The 11880-nt window shown below is 54.2% G+C and overlaps 2 protein-coding genes across 3 annotated transcripts; one reads left to right on the top strand and one right to left on the bottom strand.

Moving 5' to 3' along the window:
- The first annotated feature begins 878 nt into the window (after nucleotides 1–878).
- Pabpn1l (PABPN1 like, cytoplasmic) lies at nucleotides 879–4052 on the top strand. The gene is made up of 7 exons (XM_055621561.1): nucleotides 879–1206; nucleotides 1537–1672; nucleotides 1964–2031; nucleotides 2598–2704; nucleotides 2794–2881; nucleotides 3327–3469; nucleotides 4013–4052. The coding sequence occupies exons 1-7, from the start codon at nucleotides 964–966 to the stop codon at nucleotides 4050–4052; spliced, it is 825 nt and encodes a 274-aa protein (XP_055477536.1). The 5' UTR covers nucleotides 879–963.
- A 3590-nt stretch (nucleotides 4053–7642) lies between these two features.
- Trappc2l (trafficking protein particle complex subunit 2L) lies at nucleotides 7643–11868 on the bottom strand. Of its 2 annotated transcripts, none has more exons than XM_055620740.1 (5): nucleotides 11848–11868; nucleotides 9706–9878; nucleotides 8895–8982; nucleotides 8695–8774; nucleotides 7643–7835 (listed from the first exon to the last, which is right to left on the bottom strand). In XM_055620740.1, exons 2-5 carry the CDS (start codon nucleotides 9819–9821, stop codon nucleotides 7790–7792), a joined length of 330 nt encoding a protein of 109 aa, XP_055476715.1. In that variant the 5' UTR covers nucleotides 9822–9878; nucleotides 11848–11868; the 3' UTR covers nucleotides 7643–7789. The 2 variants fall into 2 exon arrangements, with proteins under 2 accessions (XP_055476715.1, XP_055476714.1); XM_055620739.1 differs by lacking the exon at nucleotides 11848–11868 and adding an exon at nucleotides 11509–11596.
- Nucleotides 11869–11880: the final 12 nt, after the last annotated feature.

The raw sequence follows: 11880 nt of genomic DNA, 5'->3' as shown, positions 1-11880 counted from the left end.
CTGTGACGCCGAGGATGTGGAGCCATCTGAAGTCCCTGCGGACTTCTTAGCGTCCCGTTAGCATGCACCGCCGACCCTGAGGCTCAGCAGAGAAGGCTCAAGGAGCATCTCACGCCCACGTCTAGCCAAAAGCCAGCCATACGCTTTAGATCCACCCCTCTTCTGGAAGCCCCAGGAAGGGGTCCACGGATGCAGGCCGGCAGCAGTCCTGGGAGCTGAGGGCAGAGGGGCAACAGCCGAGCGGGGCTGGACACCAACTGCTGTACCTGCCTGCATCCACCAAGTATCCATCACCCAATTCCTACAGTACAACCTGAGCCTCCCTTGTGGCAAAGGAACCATCTAAATAGTGCCTGAGTTTAATAGGCTCCCATCTAAAAGGCACCCTGAGTGGAGGTTGGGAGGGAAGAGTCTGAGAAACTCACAGTTAGGGCAAAGTATGGAACCTACCCTGGGTGAGCCCAGGCCTAAGCTGTTATCCCTCCAGGGGCCCTTGCTCAAAGGGTATCCAGACACCCACAGGGCCACCTCTTCCTCAACTCTATCCTTTTCACTACTACAATTAGGTAATTGACCAAGATCTGATCGTTGATTAGAGCCTGTTGTCAGAGGCGTGGTCAAGGCATGCTGCACACACCAAGAGACAGGCAGACGCTAGTGAGCTCACAGCATAGCCAAGCTCATGTAAGTAAGGCCCTGCCCTACCCACTCTGGACTTGTCCACACTTCTCTAAGTGTGGACAAGTTTGGGGGTGCAGCTGGTGAAGAGGAAAGAAAGGAGATCTACAACCTTTGACCCCTCTGGTCAACAGCCCGGGCCAAGTGGGAGGCCTTTTGGGGCTTTAGTGGAAGCAGCTGGTCAGGGGGAGGGCTTAAAAGGGAGAGCACTAGGGCAGATGCAGCTGTGGAGGTGAGGTGACCTGAAGCGCCAAGGTTCAGCCAGCCCGTCCTCCTCGCATACCCATGTGGCCCTTCCTGAGCAATGATCTCTTCCAACCCCCCACCGAAGCCTGGCTCCAGACGGTCTCCTCAGATCCTGAGGCCCAAGGTTGGGGGGCCTGGGGCGAGAATGAAAAGACACCTTTGGTGCCAAGGACTGGAAGTACAATGGAAAGTGACAAGGAAGCTGAGGAAAATGAAGATGCAGGCTTCCTGCTGTCCTTGCTGGAGCCAGAGAAGCTGGCCAAGTCCCCGCTATACAACCAGGTAGTACCCCGTTGTCATGATCCATGGAGGCGGGTGTGGACCTGGGCATGGGGTGAGGGACACAGCTGACTGGGAGGTGAAAGGGCCAATGCTGCCTTGTGCAATGACAGAAGCTAATGCTTTCAAACCATGGGGCCTGTCTAACTAGGGGGTGTCCTGGGTGGGAGAGGCATCCTCAGGCCTGGACTATGGCTACAGCAAGAACAGGGTGGTCTAGTCACCTCCTCATAACCAGGGCTCTTCTGCTGGGGTTCGGTGGCCACACCTGCCCTCCATTATAGAAGGGCCTGCAGGCCACTTATCCCAAGCTTACTATGGGATGACCAACAGGAGTTGGAAGCCATCAGGCTGAAGCTGTGGGCCATGGAGCATGCTGAGGCCCTGCCAGAGCCACCCTGTATACAGAGAAAGACCATAGAGGAAGATGGGGCTGAGGTCAGACAGCTGCCAAGCCCTGGGACCATGGGTAGGAACCTGGGACCCTTACTGACTCTGTCCCCAGAAGGCAGATGGACAACTGTCCATCTGAGTCCTTGACCACTCAGCTAAGACTAAACCCCATCTATTCTCAATGGAGAAGTGCTTGGAATGGACTCTATATGAGGACTATTGAGGGAGCACCCTGGATCGCCCCATGGCATGAGGCTTTGCAAATCCACACTGTGACTTTGGAAGCCTGGGTGACCTTCCATGGGGTCATGAGAGATGGGATCCTCAATGAGGTCCTCCTGCTGGTCCTGAGGTTCTCTCTCTACAGGCCGCATCTTTCCTGGGACCCCCAAGGAAAATGTGGAGGCTGACCACAGATCTGTCTATGTGGGCAATGTGAGTAGCGGGGAGAGGGGTCGCAGCCCTCCTGTGGCGCCTAGCTCCAATTTGGGCATTCAGCTGGGCAGACACATTGATACCTTCCCTGAATGGGGCTGGCTGTGAGCTTGAGGTGGGAGGCTTTGGGTTGTAAAGTCAAGTGTTGTGTCTCCAAGGCCAGAAAAAGGGGATGGTCTGGTGCTAGTTGCAGCAGAGGAAAGGCTGGGCAAAACCCATGGTGGCAAGTTGTGCCCAGTCCTTGACCATTCAGCTGAAGGTGAGGCCAAGCATTCTGGTTTCTCAGCATGAACTGAACTTGGGAGTTTGTGAGATTTACTGCTTCCAACGGGCCACACACCTGGCATGCACTAATACATGGGACACAGCCAGCTGTCCACATAGGAAGCACCTGACTGTCGCTCAGCAATCAGCCCTGGGAGGCAGGGAGTAAAGCCTCAGCCTATTCCCAGCCAGGGGCCAACCAGCCTCGGGGCACCCTCCAACCCCTTTCTGCCACAACCACCTCAGTGGGAAGTAGACAGAGAAAGCTCGGCACTGACGCCAGGTGCCCTTTCTCAGAGCAGGTGGATTACGGAGGGTCAGCTGCCGAGCTGGAGGCCTACTTCAGCCCCTGTGGGGAGATTCACCGGGTCACCATCCTGTGCGACAAGTTCTCTGGACACCCCAAGGGGTCAGTGTGGGCTGCAGCAGGCTGGGCAGTGTGGGTGTGGCTTGCCCCTCTCTCCTGCCCCATCACTCTCCGCCTCTACCCTCCCCCAGCTACGCATATATAGAGTTTGTGGCCCAGAGCTCTGTTCAGGCTGCTGTGGGGATGAATGAGAGCACCTTCCGAGGGCGGGTCATCAAGGTATGCTTCCCCAGCTGTCTCCATGCACCTGTGAGCCACCACTGAGCCTCACTGGCACATTAGCTCACAAATTCTTCAGAAGGCTCAGAGGTTAGAATACCTGCTCCGAGATACATAACTACCCAGCCTGACCCTTTGGGCATCTTAGCTAGGTTAGGCATTGGTCAGAGTTAGGGTGTAATGGAAACTCTCAGACCCAGGGTGGGGCTTGGTGTGGGTGTGGCTTGGGGCGATGGGCCAGACTCCTCTGCAGAAAGATGCTGGCCATAGCCATGTTATGTGATCACAGCTGCAACCAAGTGAAGGTGGAGGGAGAGTTTCAGCCTAAATGGTATCTCAAGGTCAGAAACTCCAAGCCTTGGTCTCAGCCTGGGCCTGGCTTCAGGCCACCCTGGCAAGAAGGATGCAGAACAGTGTCTTGGACCATGGCATGGGTTCCATCCAGGTGCTTCCCAAGAGAACGAACTTCCCTGGAATCAGCTCCACAGATCGTGGTGGGCCTCGGACACACTTGGGCAGCAGGGCCCAACCCTTTCTGCACAGTAACCTCCGTCAAAGACCTCGATTCAGACCCCATAGACAGAGCCGGTGAGTGGGCCCAAGTGGGAGTCTGAGTTTGGAGATCTGAGCAGCGGTGTTCCTGGAGCCTGACACTAGCTGTGGCCAGTCTGCACAGTGTCATACTAAGGGAGAACTGTCCCCTGCCACGAGCCTTAACTGGACAGGGCGGTACTTGGGAGGGGCCTGGGTGTGGGCTCCTGGTTTCTACCCGCCTGGACAGGCTCTGCGTAGCCTCCCTACCCGGTAGGGCTACTCTTTGCTGGCCACTGCAGGTGCTAAGCATCCCTGCCGTGGAGGGTAGGATTCACAATGGGCTCCTCTGGCCTGAAGCATAGGCTAACAAGTACAGGTAAGGCTGCAGCTGAGCCCAAGAGCCATGTGTGGCAAATTCTAACCCCAGGCCTCCCTCCTGCCCTGGAGCCACCCCCTCTAGAGGGCAGGGAGCCTGAGAAGGTGCTCCCCACAGTTCCTGAGCAGCTTGGGGTGACTTTAAACCTTGCCCTGGTGTCCTCCAGGCCTATCCCTTCTGAAAACAACTCAGCTGCCTTTGTCCCCCCTCCCCCTCTGCAGGGGCCATGGACGAGTCTCACCGTGGTTTTCACCATATTGAAAGTGTGGCCCGGAGCTGGGGTCAGGAGTAAACCACTGTCTCCCCACTTACCCCAGACTGGTCTTCAAGCCTGACAGCCCACAAGGGCCTTTGATGGTGCTTAGATCCCAGGGTCCTAGTGGGAAACCATAGGGCAGAAAGAGGACAGGAGTGGGAGGGGAGGCCCAGGGTAAGCTGGGATTGGCATACTCAAGTGCTTTTAAAGAAAAATAGGCCTGTGTATTAACAGTAAAACATAAATTATTAAACTTGAATCTATTTTAACAGCACATAACAAGTCTCATTTCTTGATTCTCTCTCAGGCACAGGTTTCTCCATGGGACTCCACAAACAGGGTGGTAATGGGATATGGCCATGAGTCCAGAAAATGGGGCTCTGGCTCTGCCTTGCGATTCAATGAAATGTGAGCAAAATTCCACCCCATAATTCTGCCTTCATGCCCCAAAGTGGCTCTCTAGACATACCAGGACTTCACCTCCAACCTGTTCTGGGAGGTATCTGAACTGGTCAATTCAAGGAACAGAAGCCTTCGTTCTGAACATCAAGTGTGAGTGTGTGGGTGGGGGTGTACACGCACCTCTGTGTATTTGTGTGGTGTGTGCACACGTATACCTGACCCCTCCCCCAAGTCCCTTGTCCTCAGTGGAGTGGATGGTGCCCCCCCCCACAAATGCAATCACATCCTCACCTCCAAAGTCTGAAGGCAGCCTGTGACCTTGGAAACGGATCTCAGAAGAAAACATATAATAAAAATTAACTCCAAGGCTGGGCACACTGGGAGGCAGAGGCAGGTGGATCTCTGAGTTCAAGGTCAGCCTGGTCTACAAGGTAAGTTCCAGGACAGTAAGACCCTGCCTCTAAAACAAACAAACAAACAAACACCAGGCGTATCCCAGACTGCCCAGAGGACCACAAATCCAACAGTGGGTAAGGCATAAGACAAAGTTATGAAGAAGAGGCAGAGCCTGGGGTAAGGCCTGCAGGGAGGCCTGCAAGTCAGAGGTTGGAGTTGCTGCAGTTCCAGGAGCTGGTCAAGGCCTAGAGCAGATTCTCTCTGGGCCTGCAGGAAGAAGAGCTCCCTCCAGCACTGTGTTAACAGTTAAGTCTGTCTGTGGTACCATAAGGGTAGCCCCACGAGCCTGGACAGCCTTCTTTACCTCTGGAAAGGACTGGGTCTGTCCCGACCAGCCAGGAATGAATGCCACCTAGTGGGCAGATGGTGAACAGCAAATCGGCCCTAGGGTGGTTTGCCAGGGACTCCCCAGTATCAAAGTGACCTGGCAGGGCCTTTTGCCAAGGGTGAAGCCTGGCCCTCTTCACACTCCAGCTTCAGGACTGCCAAGTCCCTGGCCCAGGTCTCCAAGTCCCATGCAGGATATTTGCTCGTGCCTTCCCTGACCCTTGGACATCTCCCACCCAGGGGATGGCTTTGGTCTTGACATCACTGCTGCCACCTCGGCTCTCCAGCTCCTGGTCCTCTCCTGGTCCACACAGCAAGCTCTCTTTTTAGGAAGGGCCCAGGAGTCCTTTCTGCTGGACCCAGGGCTTGTCTGGGCCAAGGACAGAAGGCTGGGGTACAAGCACCCCTCAGCACAGCATCTGCGCAGCAGTGAGGACCCCGCCAGTGCTGCAGCCCCTGCCATGTGCACTGTCAGTGTCGGTCCACAGCTTCGCCTCCCACGGTGCAGGGTGGCCAGGCAGCCCTGGCCTCAGGTGTGTAGGACGGTCACAGAAGGGAAGACAGGCAGCTGATGGCCCCACAGACTGCCTGCAGTGAGTCACAGGCTAGCCAGAGCTGCCACCTTAGCCCAGGAGCGGACAGCCTGCCTCAGAAAAGGCAGGCAGTGACCCTGATCACCAAGGCCAACCTCGAGATGAAACTCACCTGAAAATCTGATGCCCAACATCCAGGCAGAGAGATCATATGATAAGCTTTGTTTGCTAGAGCTTGCTAGTGAGAGGACTCCTAGTGCACACACATAACGCATTCACACATAACCTATCAGAAAGCCCTGACAGCAGCGAGGAAAAGCGATGCGAGTAGTCCAGGGCTGCCATCTGCCCACACTCAGGCTCCTTTCTGCTCCATCCTCATGTCTGCATGGCCTCATGTCCATGCTGTCAAGAGGGATTGCTAACCTCCCAGTATTACACTCAGGTTTCAGGCAGGAAGAAAGCAGAAAGTCTTGAGTGCTCTTTACCTCGGCTGGACCTCCTTTAAAAGGATCTTTCCTAGGGCTGGAGAGATGGCTCAAGGTTTAAAAGCACTGGCTGCTCTTCCAAAGGTCCCGAGTTCAATTCCCAGCAACCACATGGTGGTTCACAACCATTTACAATGAGATCTGGTTCCCCCTTCTGGTGTGCAGGCATATATACAGGTAGAACAGTGTTTACATAATAAATCTTAAAGATCTTTCCAGCAGGTTTCTCCCAATACCACCCTTTATATGCCTTAACTACCCACCTCAGTATGAAGGGAAGGAGAACAAATGACATTTGGCCAAGTTTGTGTCCAGCAAACCCAAGGCTCTGTCTGTAAGGAGGGAAGGGAAGAATACTGGGGAACAAGATGCAGGCCCCAGTGCAGCTAATACTCAGGTTGGATGAACCTCCCCCCCCTCCCCATTAAAAACTCAAGATCCCAAGATTCCACCTCACAGTGTTCCTTCCCTTGCCAAACCCAACCTCCTGCAAAGCCTTTAACCCGCGTGCATCTGGGCTCCGTCCATGTCAGCTGCTTGTTGAACTTCTCAGCCCAACTTCATCTGCCACTTCCATCGATGGGGTGGACAGTCTGGCTTCTTACTGCATGCTGTAATAACCGTGCTCTTGGAGAGAAGCCCTGAGATGCAGAGATGGGCTCTCCTACTCCACCCAGCTCAAGCAGACAAGTCACGTGGACACTCTTCAGGGGAAGGGGGAATCTTTGCTGATGGCTTGGGGAAGCCAGAGACTCTGAAGACAGCATGGAATGGTGACATCTGAAGGGGGCTTGGATCCAGGGCAGTTCCTCTAGGCCTCTGCAATCTCCCAGGACATCACTATTTAGTAGCCACACTGTCCAGTAGCACAGGAGTCAGAATCAGGTACCACGTCCACACAGCCACCAGACTTTTATCTGGGGGGAGCCTGGTTTTCCTTGGGGGTGCATGGTCTAGGAGCAGTACAGTGAACCTGCTGATCTCCATGCTACTGACACACAGGAAAGGCTCCTAGAGTTTCTCAGTTACTTCAGTGATGTCTTCCATGAGGCTTTACAAATTTTACCACCTCCTGAGGCTAGGATTGGTCACAAGCGCTGGGGCAAATGCCAGCCAAACGGTAGGTTCAGAATGTTGAGGGTCCTTGCCCTCAAGGTGTGTGCCTATTTGCCTTGGATTGCCTCCATCCTCTGGGGCTGGCTCCAGGCTTCCCATACCCTGCGCCCTTCTGGACCCCCCACTGCTCGACAATGGAGGCCTGCAGCTCCTGTACTCAGCATGCTCCTTCACTGGTTATGGTCACAACTCCTACATTGCTCCAGAGCCTCTGAGACCAGCTAGCAGGTCCTCAGCTGAGCCCTCTCTACCAATACAGAAGGACAGAATAGATTGCACCTTGTGAGGCCTTTAGTAGACAGGCACAGGACACACAGCCCTGCCCACAGGTTACACTCAGGGAGAGGAAAGGGAATAAATAAGCATCAAACACAGGTGAATACAGGCTTCTCTTCCAGGTGACTGGGGCAGAGGTCCCGCTCAGCAGACCTGGATCATCATGGAAGTTACCATGTTATCAAAGGCCCTGAGAAGAGAACCCAGATTTAGAGCAGGACAGGCTTTGGCCCTGCCCTCTGCTGGTAGAGACTGGCACTGCCCCACCAGATAAGCCCTCAGGACTGGGTGTTTGTCCAGGGAAGCATACCAACCATGTCGGGCTGTGACACCCCCCTCCTGACTCTACAGTTCCTGCACAGCCCCCACAGGCCCACTCTTCCATAGATTTTTCCCTAGCACGTCTCCTGGGCTAAGGCCCACAGGGTGTGGGCAGGGGTAAGCAATAAGCCCCATGAGCAGGTGGTGCTTTCTTTGCCCTGTACCGCTCAGGGACACCTGTGTGCTTGCTCTTAGGACCTAGGTGGACCCAAAGCATGCGATGTCTCAGCCAAAGAAAGGTGTCAGCGAAAGGCCTAGCTTGAGCCACCTGTCAATTGAAAGGAGCTCCTTGGGTACAGTCCTAGAAAAGGAGAATTCTGGAAGCAGGTTTGTAGTGCCTGCATATAAAGTCCACACCTCCTCATGAAGCACCCGCATGAGGCCCATCCAGCAGGAGGGGAGACACCCAAGCCCAACACAGAAGTCACACCAAGCTACAATGGGAGGACATTGCCCTGTAAAGGCTAAGGCCACAGCATGAGTCCTTGCGGAGCCTTCTAAAGGTCCCTGGGTACCCATAGACACACCTGGGAGACCAGATGAGTGAGCCTTGGTCCAATCTGCCTGAGCACACTAAAGGCCTGTGTCAGCACTAATTTAGACAAATGGGGCTGGCTGCTTTGAGATAGTGACCTTAGGACAGTACTCATGGCTCCCTTACCTTCCTAATGACAATGCTATCAAAGGTAGCCCCCACACACACACACACGCACACATGATTCACACACCTCGACTGGATACGGTCTCCAGGGTTGTAGAAGGGGTTGCACATCACATCTGTGTAGGAGTTATGCAGCTTCCGGAACATCTGAAAGAACCGGAAGTACTTTAACTGAGCACATACTTGGGGCTGCTGGAGACTTTTGCATTCACATTGAGGAAAGGAAAGGGGCAAACACCAACCCCGCCCCCCAACACACACACTTACACTGCGGATCTCATTGTCTCGAAGGGCCGTATTGGAGGAATCCACCACCATGACAAACTTCACCTTGGAATTGGTCACATAGCCGTATCTGTGCGGCTGGTTAAGGAACATGCTTTGGCACATGTGTATGACTGCACATGGCACACGCAACACATCATCGTCAAGAGCCTGCAGGCCCACAGAACTTCAGGAGCCCTCACTTCAGAGAAGCCTGGCACCCGGACTCACAGGAAGTGACCAGGAGGGGGTGGCTAGGCAGCCACCTTGCAGGCGCACACCTGGACTGCAAACAGTTCAGCCTCTGTTTGAGCTGATACTGGGCCTGAGATGTTAACTGCGAAACCAGACTTTTGCCATCAGAGTGTTAACAGTGACTCCTACATCAGCGTCACTGCGGGCAGCCTGCAATTAGTCCCCATGTGAACGCCCTTGGGTTCTGTGATCTTAATAATTTGTCCAAAGGATTCTATGGTCTTAATAATTTGTTCAACGGAATGGCCGAGAGTTTACAGTGCCACGTAAGACAGAGCCTAACAACAATATCATGAAATAATCCGCCTTGATTCGAAGTTGGTGGCCTCTAATGAGCACAGTGAAATCCAGCTCCCCGCCATGACAATTTGTACCCTCCTGGAAGCTTAGCCTTGCTTTTCCAGTGACTTCCAATAAAGGAAAAAAAATGTTCAGAGGCCCTTGTTAGCGTCAGGCCACCAGCCTGCCTGACCAGCTGCAGCCCTTGACTTTTCTTTTCCAGCGTTTCCTCCCATATCCCGCTCTGCGTGTTGCAACAGTGCTGAGCATTGGCGGATACACCTTGTAGTCCTCAGTTGGGTAGAGCAGGCCCAGGTACAGCTCCCGCTGGTCCACCAGCGCTTTTCCCATGGCAGAGATCTTCTCGTCCACCACGTCCAGGGACGTGTGCACCATGTAGTGGAACTTGAGCTCGTTCTCTGTGGGAGTGCTCCGGATGTACAGGGGGTAATTCTGCACGAAGAGATGGTGACCCACCTGGTGAATTCCTGCCCTCAGGAAAAGGCCGAAGCACCCTAACGCGTGCCCTCTGCCTGCCAACAACTCCCAGGCTCTAAAATCCACAGCTTCACGCGCTGTGGCAGATGCTGCCTTCAAGGGCATAACCTAAGGAGGACCGTATGCCATCCGAAGGGTGGACCAGAGCTATCACTGGGTGGCAGAACACTTGCTTGACATTCGTGGGGCCCCAAGTTCATCCTAGTACTAAAAATAAAAGAGATATTGGACTAGGGATGTAGCTCAGCGATAGAGAGACGGAGTAGCAGCATTAAGCCCTAGTTCAACCACCTGCACCAGAAAGGAGGAGGAAGAGGAGAGGGTGACATCAGTAAAGGCAACCACACAGGGGCAGGAAGGTAAGCAGAAATAAGATGACCCAGGAATGCCAACTTGAGCATTAACAACATACCCTGACATAAGGAGAGTCATTCCTCTTCCTGAGATCATCACTGCCTCAACAACCACCACCACGATCCAGTGTCATCCCAACACCAGGAACCCTGGGCTATCTCTTAACATGCCACACAGGGGCAGTGGCCTGTTGCTCAGTGCCTCAAGACTCAGCTCAAATCGTCATCTCTACACTTCTGACCATGTTAAGGCCACAGCCAAACGCTTCACTCCTGGCCTCTCTCATCCATTGTTCGCTTTGTCCAGAAATCATCTGATTTACTCTAGTTGGATGAGTATGCAAATTAGGACACCTCAGCATAGATACTGGACTTCATCATGAGTTTATCAAAGCAGCAGCTTCACTTTTAATTGACTTTTGATTTGGGTGGGCTTACGGGGGCATAACTCCCTCTTTCATACTAACACGTTCACAGCAGCCTAATCCCTAATAGGATACAGGTTCCATGCAGCAGGATCTTGTGGACCGCTGAAACTATCTTAGCACCCATAAACAGCTTTCCAGAAGAAAAAAAAATATATCTATATCTATATCTATCTATATCTATATCTCTATCTCAGATAGAGATATAGAGAGATATAGATATGTTGGCCAGCAAGGAGATGAGAGTTGGAAAGAGAGTTTACAAAGGGAAGAGTATACAAAAGGATACAAAACGAAAACAAACAAAACGCTGCCTGGCGGTTTACCGGCCTTCACAGTTGTTGGAGTAGAGGGGTGCAAGTGGCATAAAGGGGACTATCGTAAGGTAAAGAAAAGCACTTGGAGTCTAGGCTTACTCTAGACGCGTCAAGCTTGTATTTAAATAGCACCGGCTGGGCAGCTAGGGGACGGTCCGGAAGGCGGGGCAGAAAGACCGGACACTGAAGGCAGTTGAGGCCGTGAAAAAAAGAAAAAAAAAAAAAAAAAGAACGCGTAGAGCGAAGGGTGGAAGGCTGCAGCGGCTGGCTAAGCTTCCTGGTGTGTCTCAAAACCCGGAGGCCGCGGCCTGCAAGCCGGCGGCAGGCTGGCGGCGGACGGCGGGCAGCTGTCAGCGAGAGCAGGCAGGAGGAATCCTGATCACAGGCTTGGATGAGGCTTGGGAGCTCAGAGCTAGGATCGAGGGTTGGAAGGAAGCCCGCCGCCCGCAACCCGCCGCCCTCCGCCCGCCGCCAGCAGCTTCTCACGCACCTCCTTGGCGATCACCGCGATGCACACCGCCATATTGGCAGGCCGTGCGCCGCATCATGTGACCCGGTGTGCTGGCAGACCCCGCCCACTCCCCCCTCCGCCGTTGCTCAGACCCCGCCTCTCCCACCGTGGCCCCGCCCTGCGGCCCGGCTTGCCCCCGCCCCTTCTGGTCTGGCGCGAAGCCCACGTCTCGGGGTAGGACCTAGCCGCGCCCTCCTGCCGCCGTCGCTCCGTCTCACTATTCCTGTGAGCCCGAGCTCGCCTATCATGTCACTCAGCCTGGCAGGCCCGGCTGTGCAGCTCGGTGGGGTCCCGGCTTCTCTGGCAGCCTATCCTGACCTGCGACACCCCAGACACGAACGCCCTTTCCCG

Source organism: Psammomys obesus, unplaced genomic scaffold (genome assembly GCF_907164565.1).
Source record: "Psammomys obesus unplaced genomic scaffold, mPsaObe1.curated_primary_1811, whole genome shotgun sequence".
Classification (NCBI taxonomy): domain Eukaryota; kingdom Metazoa; phylum Chordata; class Mammalia; order Rodentia; family Muridae; genus Psammomys; species Psammomys obesus.
The sequence above is the reverse complement of the archived record's forward strand: the minus strand, read 5'-3'. Positions and strand labels throughout refer to the sequence as shown.